The 25,959-nt window shown below is 35.6% G+C and overlaps 4 protein-coding genes across 6 annotated transcripts; all 4 read left to right on the top strand.

Annotated features, from left to right (window-relative positions):
- The first annotated feature begins 1,099 nt into the window (after window positions 1-1,099).
- LOC111284759 (F-box/LRR-repeat protein 3-like) lies at window positions 1,100-6,644 on the top strand. 3 transcript variants are annotated; one of them, XM_022873673.2, is made up of 8 exons: window positions 1,100-1,968; window positions 3,016-3,141; window positions 3,484-3,609; window positions 3,677-4,070; window positions 4,144-4,273; window positions 4,579-4,873; window positions 4,968-5,219; window positions 6,251-6,644. In XM_022873673.2, the coding sequence occupies exons 1-8, from the start codon at window positions 1,306-1,308 to the stop codon at window positions 6,308-6,310; spliced, it is 2,046 nt and encodes a 681-aa protein (XP_022729408.2). In that variant the 5' UTR covers window positions 1,100-1,305; the 3' UTR covers window positions 6,311-6,644. The 3 variants fall into 3 exon arrangements, with proteins under 3 accessions (XP_022729408.2, XP_022729409.2, XP_022729410.2); XM_022873674.2 differs by having other exon boundaries at window positions 1,174-1,968; window positions 3,484-3,588; XM_022873675.2 differs by lacking the exon at window positions 3,484-3,609 and having other exon boundaries at window positions 1,174-1,968.
- A 2,645-nt stretch (window positions 6,645-9,289) lies between these two features.
- WRKY25 (WRKY DNA-binding protein 25) lies at window positions 9,290-12,463 on the top strand. Its single transcript, XM_022874014.2, has 5 exons — window positions 9,290-9,690; window positions 10,136-10,324; window positions 10,412-11,025; window positions 11,151-11,312; window positions 11,662-12,463. Exons 1-5 carry the CDS (start codon window positions 9,331-9,333, stop codon window positions 12,119-12,121), a joined length of 1,785 nt encoding a protein of 594 aa, XP_022729749.2. The 5' UTR covers window positions 9,290-9,330; the 3' UTR covers window positions 12,122-12,463.
- A 1,484-nt stretch (window positions 12,464-13,947) lies between these two features.
- Window positions 13,948-15,816, top strand: LOC111285262 (uncharacterized). The gene has a single exon (XM_022874602.2). The coding sequence runs from the start codon at window positions 14,275-14,277 to the stop codon at window positions 15,703-15,705; it is 1,431 nt and encodes a 476-aa protein (XP_022730337.2). The 5' UTR covers window positions 13,948-14,274; the 3' UTR covers window positions 15,706-15,816.
- Window positions 15,817-21,688: 5,872 nt separating this feature from the next.
- On the top strand, window positions 21,689-24,753 carry LOC111285641 (cation/H(+) antiporter 15). Its single transcript, XM_022875191.2, has 3 exons — window positions 21,689-22,041; window positions 22,151-23,152; window positions 23,285-24,753. The coding sequence occupies exons 1-3, from the start codon at window positions 21,838-21,840 to the stop codon at window positions 24,473-24,475; spliced, it is 2,397 nt and encodes a 798-aa protein (XP_022730926.1). The 5' UTR covers window positions 21,689-21,837; the 3' UTR covers window positions 24,476-24,753.
- Window positions 24,754-25,959: the final 1,206 nt, after the last annotated feature.

The raw sequence follows: 25,959 nt of genomic DNA, 5'->3' as shown, positions 1-25,959 counted from the left end.
AATACTAACAAAGAACAAAAAGTAAAAACAAAAGCACGTCTATTTATATACATATTTTTTCATTGGGAATTTCATATTTAGTATATGCCGGCAATAATTTAACCCAAAAAAAAAAAAAAACAAACCAATGGAATAAAAAAAGGAAACAAATTGTAGAAAAGAGAGAGAGAGAGAGAGAGAGAGAGAGAGCCTGAATTCGAGGTTCTATATGGGTTGGCATCCTGTGATTAGGCGGCTCTTGTGTTGATAAAAAAATTAATTAATAATCACAGCTTTAATCATGAAATATAAAAAACTTTAAGAGGAAAAGAGAGCCTGAAAATGAAAGACGCTCTCCTTTGACCACGTCCGAAACAAGACATGGAGGCTTGGGTACGTTGTTGGACTCAGATTGAAACGTGATGCTCACGCTCCGAAAAGATGCATGATAAGTTAAACGTACAAGGGTTCGGTACGTTAATGCACAGTGAGGGGGCGGACTTTTCTTTATCGCCGTACCATGTGCACTTGAATCTGTCCTTCCTCATATGTTTACTTCCCCGAATGAGTCTTTCATATTGCACCCTCCCCTTCTTTTATTAGCAAGTCACCCTGTCATTTTTTCTTTTTCCCAAAATACCCCCTCTCCCACTTTGCTCCTTCCCCCCCCCCACCCCCTTTTTTTTACCAATTATTAATAATTTTGCAAAATGAATGAAAAAATATTTTAATTTTTTTATTTAAACTTTATAAAATGAATATTTTTAGACTTGCATTGAATATTTCACCATGGTAATAAATTTTTTAAATGCTTATTAAAAGAAGCATTAAATAAGTTTGGTTGACAGTTAAAAATTAAAAAATTAAACCAAAGTTATTCGTAAAATATAATAATAGTTATTTTGTCAGGTGAGAGTGAGCCAAAAATTGGAGCTTTATTAAATGGTCAATTTTTGTATTTTGAAAATAAAAGTACCACTGCAACGTATATTAATATTTGTGGGGTCATTTGGTGAGTCTGTCAAATATAATTGAAAAAGCCTGGAAGCCCAGTATAGTAATTTGACATGCAAGTCTTCTTCTTCCCAGATACAACCCAAGTCACCTCCTCCAACTGATCATATGCTCTCTTTTTTCTGTTAACGGTTAACTCAGAATCTTGCAAGCCCCACTATCCAAATCTCTTAGACATTCTATCTTATTAAATTCAATTTTCCAAACCCTGTTTCGATGTTCTGCTCCTTTCCTTACCTTAGCCTTTGACAAAATTGTTTTCTCAGAAAAAAGCTTCCAGAAAGAAGGAAGTTTTGCATTTAAAACATCCCAATGGAAAGCTACAAGAAGGAAAAAACGCAACCACTCTCACCTGATTCTTCATCCAACCCTTTTGATATGTTAACAGAAGAGATTGTATGGAAAATCCTTGACCATCTTGACAACGACCCTTTTGCCAGAAAATCATTCTCTGTCACATGCAAGACCTTTTACTTAATAGAGTCTCGCCACCGCAAGTCTCTCAAACCTCTACGCACTGAGCTCCTCCCTAGAACCCTTCATAGATACCCTTTTGTTTCCCACCTTGATCTCTCCCTTTGTCCACGTGTTGATGACAACACGTTAAACTTGATATCATCAACCTCGAAAGCTACTTTGCTTTCAATAAACCTGTCCAGATCAAGGTTTTTCACGAATGCTGGGTTATCAAGCTTGTTTCTTAATTGTTCGGGTCTCGTTGAGGTTGATTTGTCCAACGGAACGGAGTTGACTGACTTGGCGGCCCCAGCAATTGCAGAGGCAAAGAATTTGGAGAGACTGAGTTTGGCAAGGTGCAAGTTAATAACTGATATGGGGATCGGCTGTATAGCTGTTGGGTGTAGAAAGTTAAGGTCGCTTTGCTTGAAGTGGTGCTTGCGTGTTGATGATTTGGGTGTGGAGTTGATTGCTCTCAAGTGTAAAGAGATTAGGAGTTTGGATCTGTCTTATTTACCGGTAGGTTTAATTTCTTTTCAACTCTGTTGTTTTCTCTTATTAATGACCGAGAGAGCTGGGGCAAAGAAAAGAGACTGAAGTTTTTGATGTCTCCAGAAGGTGAAACAATCAGGTCAACTCTGCCAATTTTTTGTATTGCTAGGTTCTAGAGTGGTGTGTTTTGGCCTGTTGAGCCTGCCATGCACTTTATTCAATTGAATGGGACATGTTTTGCTTCACTTTGTTTTACTTTCCAGGATATAAGTCTCGTCACAATTAGCTCATTGCAATATGATGTCACTATTTTTCCTTATTTTTTCTTCGGCCAACTAAGAGGTGAAGAATACAATTTTCAAAGGAAGCACTGATATGCTTGGTTGAAAAGAGAATAATGTGTTTTCGCAGTTTTTATTGTTTCTATGTTGTGGATTAATTCCTTGATTCTACCCATTTTTGAGTCAATTTTTCATTTCTGATGAGCCGCTGAGTCTAGTAGTTTCTATTTTGAGATTGCTTGGCGAAAACCAGTCAAATAACTTGTACCTCAAAAGTGTCCTAATAAGTTATGTCGTTAATTGTTATCCTCTATGGATTAGGCTATGGTATCTGTTATTTATGGGTAGTTATGCATCATTGGTTGGGCAAATGATAGTTGAGATTGTTGACACCAGCAGAAGTTGCGTCCTATACAAAGCATACGCGTGTTCTGGAATGAAATCTTACTAAAATTTTCTTAGTTCTCTGTTTCAATCTAAATTGTATTTATCTGTTGAAGGAGCAAAAGAAAAGATAAAATGTTGATTTTTGATGCAGTACATCGAGATAAGTTCCAGTAGTAAGCCTATATATAAGTTTGCTTGTGAGTGGAAGAGCTGCAATGCTGTAGCACATGATTCAGCATACATAATTGATAATTTCTCATGTATGTTATGGCTGTTAGAATGCACTTTTGTATTGATGTTAACATATTATCACTGCATTGTTTTTCCCTTTTCTTGATTCTTGGCTAAAGGAACGCCCCATTAAGTGTGAAGTTATCATGAAAACTTATATGTTTTGTTAACACAGATCACAGAGAAGTGCCTCAAATCTGTTCTTCAACTCCAACATCTTGAAGATTTGGTTCTAGAGGGATGCCATGGCATTGATGATGTTGGCCTTTTAACACTAAAGCAAAGTTGCAAGTCACTAAAGGTTTGTTTTCCTTTTGTTCCTTGAGAAATGGTTAGGCTATAAATGTTGAAGCTGCCCAAGATTATCACTAGCATATCAAACTATGGAAAGAACATGTGGCGGTCCTGCCAGCACTTGAAATAAATTTTTGTGGCTAGAATATGGATTTTTTCTCTTATTGTATTCTTATTTCATGATTGATGTTTCAGTCAGCAACAATCATATGCATACCTCTCATGTTGAAATGTAAGAATCCAATTAATACTTGGATTTTCATAGTGATATTCAATTTATCAAGCTGTTGAATCAAGTTCATAGGAGTTAATTTCAAGTGACAGTTTCTCCCAATTGGATCTTTTACAGATGCTTAATTTGTCAAACTGTCAAAGTGTTACTCACAGGGGCTTGTCATCTTTGATAAATGGTACCGGACAACTACAGCAGCTCATATTTACATATGGCTCTGCTGTAAGTCCAAAACTCCCTAAGGTAATTCCCTATTAACTCTATATTAATCTTGTGGCTCATTGCTTATATATTTGTAATGGTGTTGCAGGTGACTGGTGATCTAGCAAAATGCCTGAATACTTCTTCAAAGCTGCAATCAATTAAATTAGATGGGTGTATGGTTACTTGGTCTGGGATCAATGCCATGGCAAGTTTGCATGCCTCGATCAAGGAACTGAGCTTCAGTAAATGCATAGGATTGACAGATGAGGGTCTTTCTTTCCTTGTTCAATCACATAAAGAACTGAGGAAATTAGACATCACATGCTGTCGGAAGATAACATATACCTCTATAGACAGCATAACAAAATCATGCACCTCCCTTAAATCCCTCAGGATGGAGTCTTGTAGCTTGGTTCCAAAGGAAGCCTTTATTTTGATTGGAGAGCGTTGCTCATATTTGGAGGAGCTGGATGCCACAGATAATGAAATTGATGACGAAGGTCTTACCTTGACCATAACCTGTTTCATGCATGAATGAAACTTTCTCTGAATGATTCATGTTATCTCTTGCAGGTTTGAAGTCCATTTCAAGATGTTTAAAACTATCTATTTTAAAGTTAGGGATCTGCTCTAACATATCAGATGAAGGACTTGCAAAAGTTGGAAGTTGTTGCTCAATGCTTAAGGAGCTTGATTTGTACAGGTGTCTAATTTCCCTATAACTTCTACACTTTTCATACTTGCTAGGAATGAATACCGCATGAATGGGTGTTCAATTGAACACCTTAAACTCTATGGGCATTCAGCACTGCCTATAATGCTAAGTTTAATAATAACAAAGATCCTGCTAGTGCATGTTACAAAATGTTCATGATTGGCATGCATGAGGGTCTAAAAGAAACAAGGTGCTATCATGTTAGCCCCCAGATGTTGGAATGCTGCTGTACCTTCTGCATAGCACATAGTTTCTCTTTTCTTAGTTGATCTTATTGTGTTTATGTTATGCAGGTCCATAGAGATAAGTGATGCGGGCATTTCAGCCATTGGTGATGGTTGTCCTGCACTTGAGATGATCAACATAGCCTATAATGATAAAATTACAGATAACTCATTAATATCATTATCAAAATGTTCGATGTTAAAAGCACTTGAGATTCGTGGATGCCCCGGTATCTCGTCAATTGGTCTGTCAGCCATTGCTGTGGGATGTAAGCAACTTGCAGTGCTTGACATAAAGAAGTGCTTCAATATTAATGATAACGGAATGCTTCCACTTGCACAATTTTCCCAAAATCTGCAACAGGTATTGAACATTCTCATTTTCTTTATTTCTTGTAGATTGGAACGTTACAGTGTAATATTGAACTAATAATGTTGTTCACTTCTTATCATTGCAGATAAACTTGTCATATTGTTCTGTTACAGATGTTGGGCTTGTAGCACTAGCTAGCATCAATCACCTACAGAACATGACAATCTTGCACTTGGCCGGTTTGACTCCCAATGGCCTGGCAGCAGTACTGTTGGCATGTCGAGGGTTGACAAAAGTGAAACTCCATGCATCCTTTAGACCATTACTTCCTCAATCCATTCTTAGATACATGGAAGATCGTGGGTGTGTGTTTCACTGGAGGGACAAAGCATTTCAGGTAAGTGTTTCTTCACATCTAAATGAAAGCTGATTGCTCATAAATATGAACTTACATAAGAGGACATATAGTTTGCTCTGTCAATTTGTATAATATAAAGGCCAAGTCAAGCGAAAACACCAGCTTTCCTGCTTAAATCACTTCCACACAAGCAGACAATTATTAATTTTATTTTATCATCCATTTAAAAGATAGATAGGCATGGGAATCGCAGTCCAGTTCCCCTGTTGTTTCTATTAGATTCTTCGCATATAATCAGCATGTTAGGGGAAGTTATCCTTTGCTTTCCAAGTAATCAAGTTTTGACACCTATCAATTATTTTAGTCTGTTTGCAGCAATATAATTATGTTGCCATGTTCCGTAATGACTTACATTGATTAAAAAACTACTATGACTCTAAGGGATTAAGTTGATGCTGTACTTAAATATAAGTGATTTTCAGAACTTGTAATTATCAAAATTGACCTGTAGGATGTAGCTGCCCTGCATATTTTACGCTATGGTTGGTAGGAAGGAAAATGGAGGGAAGGGGAAAAGATGATAAAAGAAAAAAAAAAAAAAAGGAGAGGATGGAAAGCTATTTTTCCTTCATTGTGTTTGGTATGAAAAACAGAAAATAGGGGGGAAACAAAGAGATTAGGATTAAAGTTATAAATAAAATTGGTAATTTAAGTTAAATGAGTATTTTCCACTCACATTTGGAATGATTAAATTTTAAGGTGAAGGAAAGGAAAAATCCACTCACATTCCTTCCTTTTTCCTATTTTCCTCCTACCAAACAAAAGAAAAGGTGAAAAAAATAGTTTTTCCTTGCACCCTTTTTTTTTTCTTTCCTCTTTCCCTCCTACCAAACACAGTGTTAGAGTAACCATCGTTACTTTGGTCAATGCCACCCTATGCACACACACAAAACATAGGGAAGAACTCTGTAAAATTACCTTGAAAGTTGAATCCTAAAATTGGTTGTAAAAGACATTAATATTAATATGATCTTTGATGGAAGTAAAATTGTTTTATGTATGGTTGACAGAAGGAAATGGATACCAAGGCATGGAAGCTGCATTTTGGAAGGATTAGTAAAGTTCCATAGCGTGCAGAGGATGCACCGGTTGTACCTTGTCTGGATCTGCATATGTATCAGCGTCTATGAAGCTTACGTGGGAGTAATGGTCAAAGTTCCTTCCTAAGGGAAAAATAGGCTGCTTTGATCTGATTATTTCAACTGAATTGAGTGTTAGCCTGAAATTGGCATTTTTATTTACATGTCGGTCAGCATTTGTGTTGAAAAGGTTTCTGCTTGAATTATTTAACTGTCAAGTGCTCAAGGTTCACTCTGTCATAATCCAAAAAGGATTTATTATTATTATTATTGAATTAAAACAATCATATAATCTATAAATAAAGTGTTAAATTTTTAATTTTAATTATCAAGTTCAAATCTTGACTTTAAATATTAGTTGGACTGTCTCAGCCTATTATCAAAGGCAAGAAGTGGCTAATCCCCAACTGATTAAATTCAGCCCTTATCCAATGAGTTTATTACTAAATTGAATTGACTTGGGTAGTACTACAATAAAGAGACATAATAAATGATCAAAGTATCCTAGGCATCAAGAGAAAAAGTTAGAAGGCAATGTAAGAAATTGTTCCAGGCCTTTCAAAGATCAGCATTGGATATTGATTTGAGTAAACATGTTCGTGGCTTCCAACATCTGTCTTATGCCCATGGTTTGGCCCTTAGCCAGTCAAGTCCACTGATATTTTCCTAAACTTTGACCCCAAAGACTTCAAATCAAACACTAATGCTAGTGGCCCGCTACAATTAATTAAAAGTACGGCAATTTTTATTTTTTTTTTTGGTTTAGAAGATTTGGAGATAAGAGGGTATTTGGTTTGATTCGAATACTTTCTTTAAAGTTTACTTGCTACTAAATCAAGAAGTGAAAAGCGAGTAGGACAAATCTTTTAGTTGCTTGATTAATTTGTTGTTCTTGCAATGTTTATCTTTGGGATTCATGCGTAGAGATCACAGTATAATCCAAATTTGATGGATTTTGATCTTATTTGATTTTGTAGGATTAATATTTTTTAATTAAATTTTGGATTAAATTAAAAAAAATTAAAGTTGAATTTTTGATAAATCTATTGCGTATATTATTTTTTAATTATTTATTTAATATCATATTTGTATATTTATATTTATATTAAAAAATAATATTTTATATTAAAAGTAATATTTTATTAATTTAAATCAATATAATTTTATATAATATCATATCAAATTAAATCAAATATAATTTTATATAATATTAAACTAAATTTAAATATTAATAATATAAATTAAATCAAATTCAAAACGAAAAAAATCTTGGATTCAACTTGCTATCTTTCCTATCCATGTGAATAAATTCTTTAACCTTTGGATTTAGACACTAATGGATTAATATTCTATGCAAAAATATATAAAAATAAATAAATAAATATATTTATATTTATATAAACCACAATTTTCAATACTTCAATAAAGACACGTTTTTTTTTTTTTTTTGAAAAAAACGTTTCGATTCTTCCTGAATTTTGGCTGACAAAACAAATGTGTAATTAGTAAACATATTTTATTGAAAAAAAAAAAAAAGAAAAGAACGACGAAAGCAAATTGCACCCAATTTAGAATGCAAATATATTTGATGAGATAATTAGAAAATAATTAGGAAAGTAGTGGACTTTTTTAGCATTATGTCACATTTTTTTTATGTCACAATTAAGATAAAAAAGTATTGTTAAAATATATTTTTTATTTAATTGAAAATTTAAAAAATTCATATGATCATTGTTACATTAACAAACTTGTTAGTCATTTACAAAATTTTAAACACACACGTCACTGTTATCGAGAAAGAAAAACTAAGAAAATCGACAATTAAAGGCAGAAAATTTCACAACTTGGCATAAAACAAGACATGTACCACGATTTCCGCAACCGTTTGGAAGATACTGCAAACAATGATGAAGAATAAACCCAAAATTTAACGAAACACTCTTCCCATTGGTTAGGAGACCGGAGCGGTCTTGTTGTTAGCTCTATCTTGATGGGTAAGACGACGATAGACACTGCCCCCTCTACACGTTAGAGTCTGAGGCTGATATTGACGCTTCTTCTAGATTGCAACTTGCAAGACTTTTTGCGAAGTTTGCTATGGCCTAATTCAATATTTGAGAGTAATTTTTACGTTCAAAAATTATTTTTATTCAATTTTAATATTAAATAATATAAAAATACGGTTTTTTAATCTAAAAGTGTAATTTTTATATTAAAAAAATTCTCAAAATATTTTTATAGTAAAAAGGTGTGTTTGAAAATTGAAAAAAATCATTATATATTTTTTCTATTTTTAATATTTTATTATTTTATGTACATTTAAAAAATATTTTACTTTTTTATAGTAATACCAAAATTTTAAAATTTTTCATATATTTTTTAAACTTATTTTTTTAATTCAAAAATTTTCAATCTTAAAACCAATACTAAATTAATCTTAAAGTATTAATTCTTGTTATTCTGCTCATAATTTAGTATTTTAGTTATAGCATATGCCAATAATTGCATAAAATCACATCTGCAATTATAAAATTGACTTGAAGTGAAAGAAGAGTTGCATTGCACAATTAAAAGAGGAGAACAAAAATTTGCAGGATTAAGAAATTTTAAGATGAAACTCTTTTATTAGATAAGATATAAGTTACCAACTCAGGAAAAAAAGGGAGCTACGCTGAGCTAGAATGGAAAAAAAAGAGGATCATTTCATCGCACACTGCGTTCGATAGATTTCACGATCTCAGTGTCAGCCGCCACCCAGTCAAACCCACGAGCTTTGACTAAAAAAATAATGAGAAAACACACCCTCCCAACGCAAATTCCACTGTATATTTTCAACGGTCAAACTTCCCATAAACTTCCCAGAAACTCCCTAAACACAAAAAAAATTGTGTAATACGTGACCATCTTCTCTTCGTTCATTCGTTTCTTTCATCCCTCATCATATATTAGTGGCTGCCTCCGTTTTCCCATAACTTTGTTTCCGCTCATCTCTCTTTTTTTCTCTTTTTTTGATGGCCGCCTCCTCTTGTAGCAATCTTGACAATTCCTACGTGCAAAACGCTTTTAGTTTCTCTACGCATCCTTTCATGACAACCTCTTTCTCTGATCTTCTTGCATCCGGTGTCACCGACGATGAAAACCCTTCCTCCACCTTCAACGGTGGCCTTGATACCAAGCGTGGAGGTGGGTTGTCGTTGTCTGATCGGATTGCAGAGAGAACTGGCTCGGGTGTGCCTAAGTTTAAGTCGCTTCCTCCTCCTTCACTCCCTATCTCTCCTCCTCCTGTATCTCCTTCTTCTTACTTTGCTATCCCTCCAGGGCTCAGCCCAGCTGAACTCTTGGACTCTCCTGTTTTGTTGAACGCTTCTAACGTATGTATCTTTACATCCTCTGCTTTTCTTCTCTTATTCTGCGTTCAATTGTTTTGTTGTATGCCTCTTTTAGATTATAGAAATAGAAAAAAAAAAAAAAAAAGCAACTTCCTTTTTTTTTCTTTTATGCTTTTTAAGTTTTTACCAAAACTTTGTTGACTAGAGCTTTTTAGTTATCTCTGAAATAAAATAAAATAAAAAAAATTACTGATTTATACTTTATTTAGATTTTTACTGGCTTCTAGGAAACCAAACAGAGCATAAGAATTATCCCAAAGCTTTACCCTTGTAGTATTTGTTTTTGTTGCTGAAATATTGGATATTTTTATTTGTTTCTCTTGCTTGTCTGATTGAATTTTGTTTTGTGGTATTTTGAGTAAATTCTTTTTTTTTTTTGGCTTTTTTTGATTGATGGGTGTTGCTAATCTTTTCGTTTTACGTACAGGTTCTGCCATCTCCGACCACTGGAACATTTCCAGCTCAGGCTTTCGATTGGAAATCCAATTCTGGAAACAACCAGCAAAACGTCAAACAGGAAGACAATAACTACTCTGATTTTTCTTTCCAAACCCAGCCAAGGTCTGCCACCTCTTCGTCAAGCTTGTTTCTATCGTCAACCAACACAATTCAAACGGTATGTAATCATTTTCGGTTAATTAAAGTCAAAATTTTCTCTTCGGTCTTTTAAAGGTTTTTTTTTCTTTTTGACATTAATTTTCAGGCACAACAAGGTTGGAGTTTGCAAGACTCTGCAAAGCAAGACGATTTTTCCTCAGCGAAGAGCATGGTAAAACCTGAATACACCCAGATGCAGAGCTTTTCCCCTGAGATTGCCAATATTCAAAGCAACAGCGGCTTCCAATCAGATTATAGCAATTACCATCAGCAACCTCAGTCAATTAGAGAGAGCAAAAGATCAGATGATGGATACAATTGGAGGAAATATGGACAGAAACAAGTGAAGGGAAGCGAAAACCCAAGAAGTTATTACAAGTGCACGTATCCCAACTGCCCAACAAAGAAGAAGGTTGAGAGGTCTTTAGATGGACAGATAACTGAGATAGTTTACAAGGGTAGTCATAACCATCCTAAACCTCAGTCCACTAGGAGATCATCATCTTCATCATCTTCTATTGCTATTCAGACTTCAAGTGTTGCAAGATCTGAGATTCCGGATCATTCATTTCCAACTCATGGCAGTGGACAGATGGATTCTGTTGCAACACCAGAAAATTCCTCCATATCAGTCGGGGATGATGATTTTGATCAGGGTTCCCAGAAGAGTAAATCAGGAGGAGATGAGATTGATGAAGACGAACCTGAGGCCAAAAGATGGTACGTTTAATTTAGTAAATTCTTGGCTACTATCTTTTATGGTCAAACTTAAAAATTTATTAACGTGGATATAGTATGTTGTTTTCTGTTTCTGCTGAACTACCATTGATATTACTTGATTCCAGGAGAAGTGAAGGTGAAAATGAAGGAATTTCAGCACCTGGCAGTAGAACTGTGAGGGAACCTAGAGTTGTAGTTCAAACAACCAGTGACATTGATATTTTGGATGATGGATACAGATGGAGAAAATATGGGCAAAAAGTGGTCAAGGGAAATCCAAATCCAAGGTAAATTTGATCATTAAACCGTTTATGCCTTTTAAACTTTTGAATGTGTGCTCTTTTCGATGTTCTAGAAGTGGTATTATATTAGCACTTTGATTTTATATACCGTTTCTTTTAATCAAGTTTGATAACTTTCGATCATCCCTTACTCTTAAACGCATCTTTCATTGGATGTCTTAGTTTTTTAATGCCTTAAAAAGTGGGTTCTGTCTCTCTGTCTGTCTTTTGGATACATTAGACTCCTTTCAAGAAAGATAACTAGTAGCTTTAAATTTTCTTTAGTGGGGAATGCTTCAATTTAGCACTCATGTTTCTTGTGTTTGCCTTGTGTTCTAACTGCTGACGCTTACAGGAGCTACTACAAGTGCACACATCCAGGATGTCCAGTGAGAAAGCATGTTGAGCGAGCATCACATGATCATAGGGCAGTGATCACAACCTATGAAGGGAAGCACAATCATGATGTTCCGGCTGCTCGCGGCAGCGGCAGCCATTCTGTCCATAGAACGTTACCTGACAACAACAACAATAATGGTAACAACAATGTGGCCATGGCAATAAGGCCATCAGCTGTTAACAATCACTACAATTCCATGGCCAACCCTCTTCGCAGTTCGAGTTCATCGACAGCCTCCGAGGGGCAATCACCCTTCACGCTGGAGATGTTGCAAGGCACTGGAAACTTTGGATTCTCTGGGTATGGGAACTCCATGGGGTCTTTCATGAATCAGCCACAACATGTAAACAATATGTTTTCCAGAACCAAGGAGGAACCAAGAGATGAAGCGTTCATTGAGTCACTACTTTGTTGAAATTTGCACGGAAATTGAAGGTTTTGAGAGCATAGAGGGGATTAAAAACCACAAGAATAAGGAGCTTAGGTTCATTTAATTAATTGCATTCTGTTTGTTGTATATTCCACAGTATTGGTTTTGTATATTCAGTTGGAATTGCTATAGGAGCCAGTAAAAGTTACCATACTATTTTTTTGATGTTTTGAGTCCGCTCTGCTTGCCTGGTAGTCCAGAACAGGAGAGCCTCAAATCATTTCTTTTTATTTTTTTTAAAAGGCATGCCAGTGATTCATGAGCTTTAGTTGACAAACTCAAAGTTAAGTATTTTATATTAATAAATTTTAAATTTTAAATATTAAATATCGTATTAAATATTTTATTATAACTTTCGACCACCGACAAAATTAATTCAATTTGAATATATTCGAATCGGTTCGATAGCTTTCCCCGGAATTTCGTCCGTACGTGATACTGTTAATTTGCTACGTCGGCGAAACATAGTTAAATAGCAGTGCAATCGTCATTGGTTACATAATCAAAATTTTTAATTGAGGTTTGAACTAGTCAAAAATGTGGAGCTGGGGAGATTTCTTAGTGAACAAGTTGGTCAAGGTCAACTTGCGTTAGAATTTTGGTACAGATGGGTCCTTCGCGGATGCTCCCCTTACGGGACATTCAAAATTACTGTATCATCCTTTGTCGACATTATCAGATAAAAAGAATCAAGACATTTGAGAAGGGCAAATTAGTAAATCAAAAGCCCTTATAAAACTTTTTGTATTTTCTATCTATACAAACAGCCAAAGAGGAGGTGGGACATTTCCGTGGTTCACACGGTGCATTAAAAGAAAAAGTGATGGCTAATGGCCCTCCGCAGGCCATAACCGACCTAACAACAATGTCTATCTGTATTCGGTTTCCTGTTCCTTAATCCATTTTTTAAGCTTTGTTGATTAATTACGTGCCTGTTGGTTTTGTTTTACTTTGTTTCCTTTACTTGTGAAAATAGTTTAATGCAGGGTGAGACCCAACCAGTCCCAACCTTCTAAGGTTAAGCTTATGTATATGAAAGCAATGGGCAAGAGCTAATTGGCAATGGACTACAGCCTACAAACTGTGGCCATACGTTAGAGTTAAAAAAAAAAAAAAGGGGGTGTCCCAATCAAGAATGCGAGCAACAATATCCTATCATTGTTATAGTAGTATTTTTTTAATATTAGAGTTCTTCAATTCAATTAACCAATCACTTAAATAAAATAAAATGTATGCAAATTTATCTTGAATAATTTATTAGCAGTGGATAGTTGAAAATTGAATAAAATTATAGGATTCCTTTTCAAAATAACAAAGTTTTAAGTTTGAATGATTACAATAGAAATACTTTTCTTATCCACAATTGTTTTTTATATAATCAATCACATATGAATTAAGGAATCATACCATGAAAGAAATTTTGAGAATAGAGAAGTTTCACAACTTGTGGAGAGAACGGATTAATGCTAAACTATGTTAATAGTAATACTATATCTAATCAAATAATAAAAATCATGGTTTAGAGTATTAGATTAATGAAAATATGTATGAAATAAAATTTGAGATTTAATTTAATTTATTTATATAATAATATTTAATAAGTTTTTGAAAGTTAAATTTTAGTAATTGTAATTTTTTTTTTGTTTTCATAATAATTTCCATTGTACAAAAAATTAAAAATATTAAAAAAAATGAAAAGGTGTCCATGCCCATTGGTTTGAACACCTTATAACAATGATGGGAAGAAAGGGCCAGGTTTGACCCAATTCAAGTAATTATTTAATCAAACAGTATGAAAACAATAAAGTATATATTTTCCCATTTCTACATGCAGCTTGGAAAGAAATAAAACAAAAATTTCTCCCTCTTTTCCTATTCCAGCGTAATTTTTGGAAAAGAGGAAAAATGTGGAATCAACTAAGAAAGATGAGCGTGTGACACATCATCATCATCATCCACCCATAGCCAGCTGGACAACCTCATACCAAAAACGTTCCCCAGAGAAAAGACACGTCAGATTCCCACTTTACCCTCCAATCCTCTCCTTTATTTCTACTTCTTACCTACTAAGTGGCGCCAAACCGTTCCTTTCAATTCTCTTTTGATTCTTCATCTCTTCTTTCGCACCGTAACCGTCAATGGACCCCTTAACACTGAAACCTAACCTCCTCAAGAACATCATCGTACGCTGTCTTTCCTTCAGTGTCCTCATCATTGCCGTCCGTTTCGCTTTCTTAGTCGCCATCAGGGGCCAATTGTGCGTAGCCAGCGACGACTTCTGCCTCTTCAACGTACGCTACGTGTCTTCCGTCGCCGTCAAATCTGAAAAATATATCGATTTTTACTCCTCCGTTTTCCAAGATTTGATCGCCGAGGGATATCTTTCTCCCAATTCAAAAGCTCTCTGCATTGAGACGGTGACGGGAGAAGAAGTTCACGCATTGAAAAGAATCGGCGTTTCAGAATCCATCGGGATTTCCAAGAAAGCATCACCGCCTTTGATTTTACGTGGCCAAGCGTGGAATCAGCCCTTCAAAGGGAACTCCTTCGACTTCGAGTTTTCAAGCGATTTAGAAAGGCCGGGTTTTCCTGTGGAGTTCGGTTGGGAGATTTGTCGGACGCTGAAACCGGGCGGGTTCTTGGTGGTTCACGAGACGGCTAAAGACGCCTATAGTTTGCAATCATTTCTTGATCTTTTCAATTGCTTGAGATTGATCGAGTCTCTTGAAAGCTACGGCCCTGATTCCTCCACGAAAATCCAAGAGATCGTGATGAAGAAAGAGAGGCAAAATTCACCTCTCAATGGCAATTCAGGTGATAAATGCTCCGCTCTGGAGTTAAAACGGGAAATAATCCGAAATGCGGAGCCTTTGATCAAACAAGAACCGTTGAAACCATGGATCACATTGAAAAGAAACATCAGAAACATCAAATACTTGACTTCAATGGTGGACATTAGTTTTAAACGGAAGTTTGTTTACGTTGATGTCGGAGCAAGAAGCTATGGATCAAGTATTGGGAGCTGGTTCAAGAAACAATATCCGAAACAAAATAAAAACTTTGAAATTTACGCTATTGAGGCCGACAAGGCATTTCATGAAGAGTACAAGATGAAGAAAAATGTTAAGCTATTGCCTTATGCGGCGTGGATTAGGAATGAGACATTGTTTTTTGAGATAACCAGGGATCCAAGAAAGAAAGATGCAATGCAGAAAGCCAGAGGAATGGGGAGGATACACCCGGTTCAATCATCGGTTACTTACGTGGAGGATGTGGACAAGATTCAGGGGTTTGATTTAGCAGAGTGGTTGAAAAGTGTGGTGTCTGAGAGAGATTTTGTGGTGATGAAAATGGATGTAGAGGGCACTGAGTTTCATTTGATGCCAAGGTTGATTGAGACAGGGGCAATCTGTTTGATTGATGAGGTCTTTTTGGAGTGTCATTACAATAGATGGCAGAGATGTTGTCCAGGCCAGAGGAGTCCGAAGTATCACAATACATACGCGCAATGCTTGGACTTGTTTAATTCTCTAAGAGCTGGAGGGGTTCTTGTGCACCAGTGGTGGTGACTGGTGATCGATAATCATTGATTGTGTAAACTGCTTTTTCTTTTTAAAGATGTTGCTTATACCATTCCATCTCTTATCTGAATGAGCGATCCACTGATTTTCTTTTTTTCCCTTTTCTGCTTCATCCTAAATGTATCTTCAGAGAATTTGTGTTGTTAGTATACAGATTGATTCATTCAAAAATTTCCCCTTGGTCATAATTTTTTTTGTTTGCAGAAAAAAAAAAAACCCTTTAAAATCAGATTTTCTTTTAGTTCTTTTTGATTCAATACTTTCTTTTGATGAGGTCTTTATAATCTCCTGGCTCAATCAAATTGATTTAAATGCAAATGCAAGTATTGTTGTTCACTTCTTTTGTATATCTTCTCCTATACTTTTTTCATACTTGTAATGCAGCAGACATTTACAAGATTGCAGGTGGCCCTGGTTGGAATTTATACCAACTTTGTTTTGAGGTACTGTATTAATGTGGATGATTACAGCAAATCAAAAGTGAGCTCTGCATAATCCACTGAAGCTTGCTAAAATATCGCAGTATTTTGACGGATGGTATAAAAAATTCAATGTCCATATGAGTTCAAGCTTACCCGGAGACCAGGCAAGAAAATGATTGCAAACCAGGTGAGGAGCATTTGATTGCAAGTAGTCAAAAGTGGGCTTGTTTCCTATGAGCATACGGAGATAAAGTACAAATAAGATTTCATTTCTTAGCCCCTTCACCCTCCCTATTAGAAAGAAAGAACACGAACAAGGGGTAGTTTACATGGAATTTGGGCATCATGTTTAAAATGGATAAGATTTTGAAGCAGATACTAATGCCAACTGCAACAATGTAATCTGTAGTTTTAAAATTTGATTGGTTGAGTTCAAGTGGTTTTAGTAATCGTGTCGAACAAATGGATGAAGATATATGCCGTGTCAGCAACCAATATGGCAATTATGATCAGTTTGAATGTAACACTGGATGTTGAATCAGAGTAAATATCCTTATTGACGAGAAGAACCCTTCATTTTTTAGGGTGGCTGGGTCATTCCTTGTGGGAGCAGATGATGAAGAGGCACTAGCATATGCCATAAGTAAGTGTATATCGGACCATTCTAATGTGGTGATGTGTATTTTACGTTTCCCTTCGCCGTCAAAGAGATTGTGCGTTGTAAAGGAGTAAGTGTCATGTCAAACGCTCTAAAAAAAAATAAATAAGGTATTTTAATTTTACATCGAACATAAAAAAAAAATTATTGAGATATAAAAAGATTCATATCATTTATTTTTTTTTGAGACATTTTTTATAGGATAAAATCGTGAGTTCACCCAGATCTTAGAGCTTAAATCTCAATATGTGATAAGTGATATAAGAACCAACTCTAAACCGTTTGACCCATGCTAATCTAATATTGATAGAATATAATAATTAAAAATATAATAATATAATTCTATTTGATTATATTTTAATCATATTAAAAATGATATTTTAATTTAATCATATTAATATTAATAACATTATATTTAATAATATTAAATTTTAATAATATCATTATAATTTAATTATAATTATAAAAATTATAAAAATAAAAATAAATATTTTTATAATTTTTATAATTTTTATTATTTATCTTTATATATTTATTATTTATCTCTATATTATATATTTTTATTTTATTTTTATTCTATTATATGTTATCTTTATTTTATTAGTCTATTTTATTTAATATTATATATATATATATATATTAGTATAATATTAGTATACTAAGTATAATATTACTATATTTTTTTTTTTAGTATTTTTTAGCATATTTTTAGTATATTTTTAGTATATTTTTAGTATATTTTACATTTAAATTATATATAATTTTTTATATGCCTGGATCTTAGAGCTTAAATCTCGGTATGTGACAAATGATATCAGAGTTAGTCATAAACCGTTCGATCTAAGCCAAGTGTCTCGAGGGAAGTAGGCCAAGGGTCCTGGAGCTTAAATCTCAGCACGTGACAAATGGTATCAAAGCCAGTCCTAAACCATTCAATCCACGTCAAGCGCCTCGAGAAAAGTAGTGAATCTTGGTAAGTAAGCTGATTTGAGACGCTGGATGAGTGCATACCTAGGTCTTGAAGCTTAAATTTCTACACGTAACAAGTGGTATCAAAGCTAGCCCTAAATCGTTTGACTGACAAGTAGGCTGATCTGAGACGCCTACCCGGGTTCTAGAGCTTAAATCTCGACACGTGATAAGTGGTATTAGAGCTAACCTGAGAATGGTATCAGAGCCAGCGCTAAACCATTCAACTCACGCCAAGCACCTCGAGAAAGGTAGTGAATCGTGGCAAGTAAGCTGATCTGGGACGTCGGATGAGTGCATACCCAGGTCTTAGAGCTTAAATCTCGACACGTGACAAATGGTATCAGAGTTGGAATGTCGGATGAATGCATACCTAGGTCTTGGAGCTTAAATCGCGACATGTAATGAGTGGTATCAAAGCTAACCTTAAACCGTTCGACCTACGTCAAGCGCCTATAAATTTAATAATAAGAAATAAGAAAGAATAAGAAATAAGAAATTCATTCTTGCAAGTGGTATCAGGCCTAAATCGTTCAACCCATGTCAAGCGTCTCGAGAGAGGTAGTGAATCGTGACAAGTAGGCTGATCTAAGACGTCGGATAAGTGTATACTCGGGTCTTGGAGCTTAAATCTCGACACGTGACAAGTGGTATCAGAGCTAGCCCTAAATCGTTCAACTTACGTCAAGCGCCTATAAATTCAATAATAAAAAATAAGAAAGAATAAGAAATAAGAAATTTACTCTTGACAGTAATGTATGTTGTATATGTAAATCAGAGCTAGCCTTAAATCGTTCGATCCACGTCAAGCGCCTATAAATTCAATAATAAAAAATAAGAAAGAATAAGAAATAAGAAATTCACTCTTACAAGTGGTATCAGAGCCTACTCTAAACCGTTCAACCCATGTCAAGCGCCTCGAGAGAGGTAGTGAATCGTGACAAGTAGGCTGATCTGGAACGTCGGATGAGTGCATACCCGGGTCTTGGAGCTTAAATCTCGACACGTGATAAGTGGTATCAGAGCTAGCCCTAAACCGTTCAACACATGTCAAGTGCCTATAAATTCAATAATAAGAAATAAAAAATTCACTCTTGACAGTAATATATGTTGTATTTGTAAATCAAAGCTAGCCTTAAACTGTTCGACTCACGCCAAACGCCTATAAATTCAATAATAAGAAATAAGAAAGAATAAGAAATAAGAAATTCACTCTTGACAGTAATATATGTTGTATATGTAAATCCTATATGTGAAAATATGCGTAATTCGTTTATAAAATGAAAACAAAGGCCTAAATCGTTCAACTCACGCCAAGCGCCTTGAGAAAGGTAGTGAATCGTGGCAAGTAGGCTGATCTGGGATACCATACCCGGGTCCTAGAGTTTAAATCTCGACACGTGACAAGTGGTATCAAAGCTAGTCCTAAACTGTTCAACCCATGCCAAGCGCCTATAAATTCAATAACAAGAAATAAGAAAGAATAAGAAATAAGAAATTCATTCTTGTAAGTGGTATCAGGCCAGCCTTAAACCGTTCAACCCATGCCAAGCGCCTCGAGAGAGGTAGTGAATCGTGGCAAGTATGCTGATCTGAGACGTCGGATGAGTGTATACTCGGGTCCTGGAGCTTAAATCTCGACACGTGACAAGTGGTATCAGAGCTAGCCCTAAACCGTTCGACCCACGTCAAGCGCCTATAAATTCAATAATAAGAAATAAAAAATTTACTCTTGACAGTAATATATGTTGTATATGTAAATCAGAGCTAGCCCTAAACCGTTCGACCCACACCAAGCGCCTATAAATTCAATAATAAGAAATAAAAAGAATAAAAAATAAGAAATTCACTCTTAACAATAATATATGTTGTATATGTAAATCCTAGATGTGAAAATATGAGTAATTCATTTATGAAATGAAAAAAAAGGCCTAAACCGTTCAACTCACGCCAAACGCCTCGAGAGAGGTAGTGAATCGTGGTAAGTAGGTTGATCTGAGATGCCATACCCGAGTCTTGGAGCTTAAATCTTGACACGTGATAAGTGGTATCAGAGCTAGCCCTAAACCGTTCGACCCACGTCAAGCGCCTATAAATTCAATAATAAGAAATAAGAAATTCACTCTTGATAGTAATATATATTGTATACGTAAATCATAGATGTGAAAATATGCGTAATTCGTTTATGAAATGAAAAAAAAAGGAATATAGATGGAAAAAATGGGGATAGGTTGGATGTAAATAAAATCGGCCAATGAGATAAAAATAAGGAATCGTAAATAGAGTTCAGGTTCGAATTCCATAGATAATATGGATGGTATTGCCTATAATGATAGACAAATGAAAGACTCTCTCAAAATTGTTATTTATTTATCCACTTGATATTTTGCAAATAGGTTAGTTGAACTTAAAAATTCCTTCATTGAATAAGGAAACAATCCAATTGAATGCAAAATTGAATTGCATTCAATTGGACAAGTGGTATCAAAGCTAGTCCTAAACCATTCAACCCATGCCAAACGTCTCGAGAGAGGTAGGCAGGGTGGCTAGCCTCCGTGACGAGGGCGTCATAAGGTTAAGTGGGTGAGAATGTCACGCCAAGCCCTCCAAGCAGAGTAGATAGGGTACTCCAATCCTACATTGGACATAAAAGGAGGGTCACTGGAATATAAAAGGGTTCACACCACTTTTTCATTATGAAGTGCTTTTTGTAGGACAAAACAGTGAGATCAGGGGGACAAAGCGGACTATATTTCACAAAGATGTGAACTGTGACAAATAGGCTGATCTGAAATGCCAAATGAGTGCATGTTTGGGTCTAGAGCTGCACGAGTCTGAAGCTTAAGTCTCGACACATGACATAAAATGCTTGATCATCATAATGACCTCCCGAGAGAGTTTATGGTGAAAACCCTGCAAAACAAGCGAGTTTCTTGTTCAGAGGAGGCAATAACGGATGCAACAAGTTTGCTTGCTGTGATTATATCAATAGACCATGCTTATGACTCAAGAAATGCAGTGAGCATGAAATATTGTCAGGGGAGGATCTGCTTGCCCAGATTTTAAGGGTGCAACAACAGACCAGGCTATTGAGAGCAGTCTTTGCAATTGAGAAAAATAATAGTTCTAAGAATTTCACGCTTTTGTAATATTTTTCCATACTGATAATTACTCATTTAGGTTATTATCAAATATAGAGCAATCTCTAGAGATCTCCAAGTATTTTTCTTTTCTCTAGCTTTTGTGTTGTATTATTGTATTGGCATTGTATGGTTTAAGTCACCAGATGAAAAACTTACTGAAAAAAGTAGAAATAACAATGTCTGTTTCAGATTAGACATGTCTACCTTCTTCTTCTGCTCTAGATCTTCGCAGTAGCTATTATCTCAGTAGACACGAACAAATCTTTTTCTGAAAGGCTCGTGGCAAGTGGAAGAGTAAGAGCAAAAAAATAATTTTGCAAAAACTATCAGTGTTTTAAATTATGGAAGAATTTAGTGTTGAATAATGAGGTAGTTTGTACATATTGGATTTGGATCAATCATTGAACTCTAGTCAGACTTCAGACCAATCTTTGCTTTCTTTTCAAACTTCATATTGGGTCACTTTACAATTTGCAGTTTGATTTATGCTGGCTTCCAAAATGACAATGCTAATTTTGTTATTCAAGAATTGTTGTGTTGTTGATTGGTATGGGCATCAAGCTTAGTCATGCAACGGATAATATCTTTATCGGTAATCAATAATCACCACATAATTAAACAGAAGTAATTGAAACTATGGTATGGGCAAAACCCCTCGTTTGATGAGTGGCCACTAGTAATAAACGAAGAAAACGTGGGTGCTTGAGAAACATTATAGGTTATTGCAACCCCGCATGATTCTCCTGTACGCCCATTCAGTTTTTCTAACCTTCCAAACTCCTTCACCACTCCACCTCTCTCAACCACGCAACCTTAAATTTCAACTTCTTTCTGTCTATCGATCAATTAACATTTTTTCTTTGTCCGGTTGATTGACCATAACATGCCGGCTTGATTATTTGCAAGTTTCTTTCTGCTGGCTGCTAAAATGGCTAATGCAACATCTAATGGTAAATTGATATGCGACAGAAAAGACGAGTTAAGAGCAAGTGGTGTCTTCTTCGGGGGTAATCCACTCGACTTTGCAACTCCTGTCCTTTTTCTTCAACTTTCGGTTTCAGCTATATTGACTTCCATAATCCAGTTACTTTTCAACCATCGTGGTCAGAGTTCATTTTTCTCACATATGTTGGTAAGCATTCTTTTTTTTTTTTCTGTGAATTTTCCATTCAATTTCTTGTTATGAGAGAAATGTTTAAATACATTTAATTTCAAAGTTTTGATAAGTTTAATGCAACCAGACTGGTATTCTAATGGGACCGATGATTTGGGGAGATAGCAATCCTATCGTGAGAGGGGCTTTAACCTATAGAAGTTTATATATCAATCAAACATTAGCCCTATTTGGGTGCACGCTATTTCTGTTTTCAATTGGAGTAAAAACGGATTTAAGCATGGTTAAAAGAACAGGAAAGAAAGCAGTGATCATTGGCGTTCTATCTTTTCTGGTGCCCATTACTCTAAACACAATCGTTGCTGCCATTTTAAAGCATACTGTCAAAATGCATCCAGATATACAACAATCCATATATTTCGTCGCATCATTTTTTGCTTTAAATTCCTTTCATGTCGTAGTCTGTCTTCTAGCTGATCTAAATCTACTCAACTCAGAGCTCGGTCGATTAGCCACATCTTCTTCTTTGGTTAGTGGCATGTTTTCTTGGTGTTGGATAATTATACTCTACACAATTATGCAAGGTAGCATAGGAAAACAGGAAACTGTGATATGGATGTTCCTATCTCTTGCCTGCTTGTTGATGATCATAGTATACATCTTGCGGCCTGTGATGGTGATGATGGCAAGGCATACAACTGAAGGAAAAAGTGTAAAAGAGGGTTACATCTCGGCTATCTTTATGATGGTTTTAGGGTGTTCATTCGTTAGCGAAGTAATTGGGCAACATATGATCATTGGGCCAATATTTTTGGGCATGGCAGCGCCAGGGGGACCGCCATTAGGATCAGCACTGGTCAACAAACTTGATTCTTTCGTATCCTCTGTTCTCCTACCAAGCTATTTTATATTAACTGGATCTGGCATAAGCATCCTAAATGTACATTGGCAGGCTGTGATTATCATCCAGTTTCTGTCTTTTTGTAACTTACTCGCAAAACTTTTGGCAACTGTCTTGCCTTCCCTGTACTGCAAAATGCCTCCTCTTGATGCTATTTCCTTAGGCCTTATCATGAGTGTCCAGGGGGTCACGGATGTCATGATTCTACAACATGCACAGAACCTTAAGGTAAATAATACTCCTTTTCCATCATTTTATTTGTTCAATTGTTCCGCTATTTTTTTTTCCATGAATTTCTTTCCGGCCAAAATGCAATCAAATTAGTGTGCCAAGCCATCATGCCTTTTTCTTTTATGGCAGCTAATTGACAGCCAATCATTTACCATCATGTCCGTATCAATTGTTTTTATGGCTGGAATCATCACCCCCTTGGTGAAATTTTTATACGAGCCATCCAAGAGATACATTTCCCATAAGAAAAGGTCCATTCAACACTCACATCCAGAAACAGAGCTCCGAATGCTGGCCGGAATTTACTGCCAATATCAGACTCCTTCTATCATCAATCTCCTCGAATTATCAAATCCAACAGCAAAAAGCCCCATATGCTTCTACGTGGTTCACCTCCTTGAACTCATTGGTCGATCAGCTCCGCTTCTCATAACTCATCGGCCAGGCAGAAAGAATTCAGTTCAAATGCAGGGTTCCAAGCACATGATAAACGCATTCAGATTGTACGAGGAGATTAATGAGGGTACTGTTGTTGTCAACTTATATACAGCCATTTCGCCATTTGTCTCAATGCATGATGAAATTTGCAGTCTTGCATTGGAAAAGAGAGTTTCGTTGATTGTTATCCCATTCCACAAGCAATGGAATACAAGCACTGAAATTGAAGTATTGCCACGGGCTACCAGATCAGTCAATCAACAAATCCTCCAAAACGCCCCCTGTTCTGTCGGGATCTTGGTGGACCGTGGCACAACGACTAGCACAAATTCCATGTCAAGTAAAAGCTTATACAACGTTGGACTGATATTTGTGGAAGGCCCTGACGATCGAGAAGCATTAGCATATGCCATGCGCATGGCAGAACACCCCAACATAAGCATCACGGTGACCCGTTTGGTTGATTCTAACAAGAAAAGAAGAGAAGGCAGAACCAATCATCAGGAACTAGAAGATGAGCGCATTATCAACGACTTCAGGATTGCGCATGCGGGGAAACAACACTTCGTCTACAAGGAGGAATTTGTGTGTGATAGCGTGGAAACAGTAGGGATAATTCGATCAATGGAGGATTGTTATGATCTCATTTTGGTGGGAAGACGCCATGACAGCAATTCGCCATTGTTCGCCGGGCTTACCGAGTGGAATGAGTTTCCCGAGCTAGGATTTGTGGGGGACATGTTAGCCTCATCGGACTCCGGCTGTCAAGTCTCGGTGCTGGTAATGCAACAAACACTTGCAAAGTCCAAAAATACTACCACCGATTCATCCGTAATGGTAGATATACCCCATAAGTTAACTAGAGTGTGGCCAGAGACCTAGGAAATTACAGAGAAAGTAGAATTCAACAACTTAATAAATTGTTTCTTTTCTTTTTCCCTTCTACACTATACTGTTGAAGTCTTAGTAATCTAAGAAGACTAGAATGAAGTAGCCAAATGAATCATCGTATTCATGTGTTGGTATGTTTTCGACTGAAACAGTAGTCATTCTCCTTCAGCATTGGCAGTAGAATGTAATATTTAGATATCCAATTTGATCTAGGCTCCCAAATGGATAAGCTCATTTACATTTTTTTAATTTTAATTTTAATTTTTTTATTATTTATTTATTTATTTATTTATTATTACTATTACTATTTATTAATATATATATTCTATTATTTATCTATTAACAGATTTTATTATTTATCTATTAATATATATATTTTTATTATTTATCTATCCATATATCTATTAATATATAGATTTTATTATTTTTATCTTTTTCTTGATTGATTTTCAGTTGGAATTATGATAAAAAATTAGAATTCTACCATGAATTTATGACTCAATCAGAGTCTAGATTGGATTCAAATGTTGAATTCCAATCCAATATGGAGTTGGGATTGATCAGAAACTCTTCTGATCAATCTTTATAAATAGATCCGGAAATCACAAAGAATAGAAGACACAAAAACACAGAGAGAGAGGAAACAGAAGCTAAAAAAGGTTTCTGATGTGTTAGAACAGCTTTAGAAATTTGTGGGAATTTTTTTTAGAATTTTTGAAGTTTTTTTCTGAAAAGTTTTTGAAAATTTTTCAGAATCCGACGAAATTTTTCGGTGATATTCAAGTTTTCCGACGAGATTCCGGCCAACTTTGAACTTTCTGACAAGTTACCCAGTTTTTGACATAACTTCCCAGAAAATCGACCAACTTTTCAGTGACTTTCTGGTGAAAAACCCATATTCCGACAAGAATTTTTAAAATCTGGTTAAATATCAATCAGTGTTCTTGAGGGGGTAGAGAGAGAGGGAGAGAAAAGTAGAAGTAGAAAGAGAGAGGAAGGAAGAGGATTCTGTTGGGAAAGGCTGAAATTAGCCTTTATAGCTCCCCAAAACAACGTCGTTTTGAGCTTAAGAAAATCTCAGGATCCGCGTATTTTGAAATCAGATGACCCGACTCGAGCGCCAACTCACGTTGGACCCGTGTTGACCTGAGTGCTAGCCGAACCTTGGAGCCAAGTCGAGCCAAGCTGAAGTCCCCGAGCCACGTCTTCGAGCTACCATTTTCTGTCTTGAGCCGAGCCGTTTTCCAACCGAGTTGAGTCGTTTCCCAGACGAGCCGAGTCGTTCAAAAGATTTTTTTTCTTTTTTTTTTATATTTTTATATTTTATATTTTTATTATTTTTATTATTATTATTTATTGATTAGACTAAAATTATTTAGTATTTCTTATTTTATTTTATTTTTTTATTTTATTTTCTTTAAATAAATTCCAAGAAAAATATTTTTGAGAAAAAGTTGAAAGTATCAATTTTTCTT

This window comes from Durio zibethinus, chromosome 6 (assembly GCF_047325235.1).
Source record: "Durio zibethinus cultivar Kanyao isolate XHJ-2024 chromosome 6, ASM4732523v1, whole genome shotgun sequence".
NCBI classification, from domain to species: Eukaryota; Viridiplantae; Streptophyta; class Magnoliopsida; order Malvales; family Malvaceae; genus Durio; species Durio zibethinus.
This window is presented reverse-complemented; position numbering and strand designations above follow the sequence as displayed.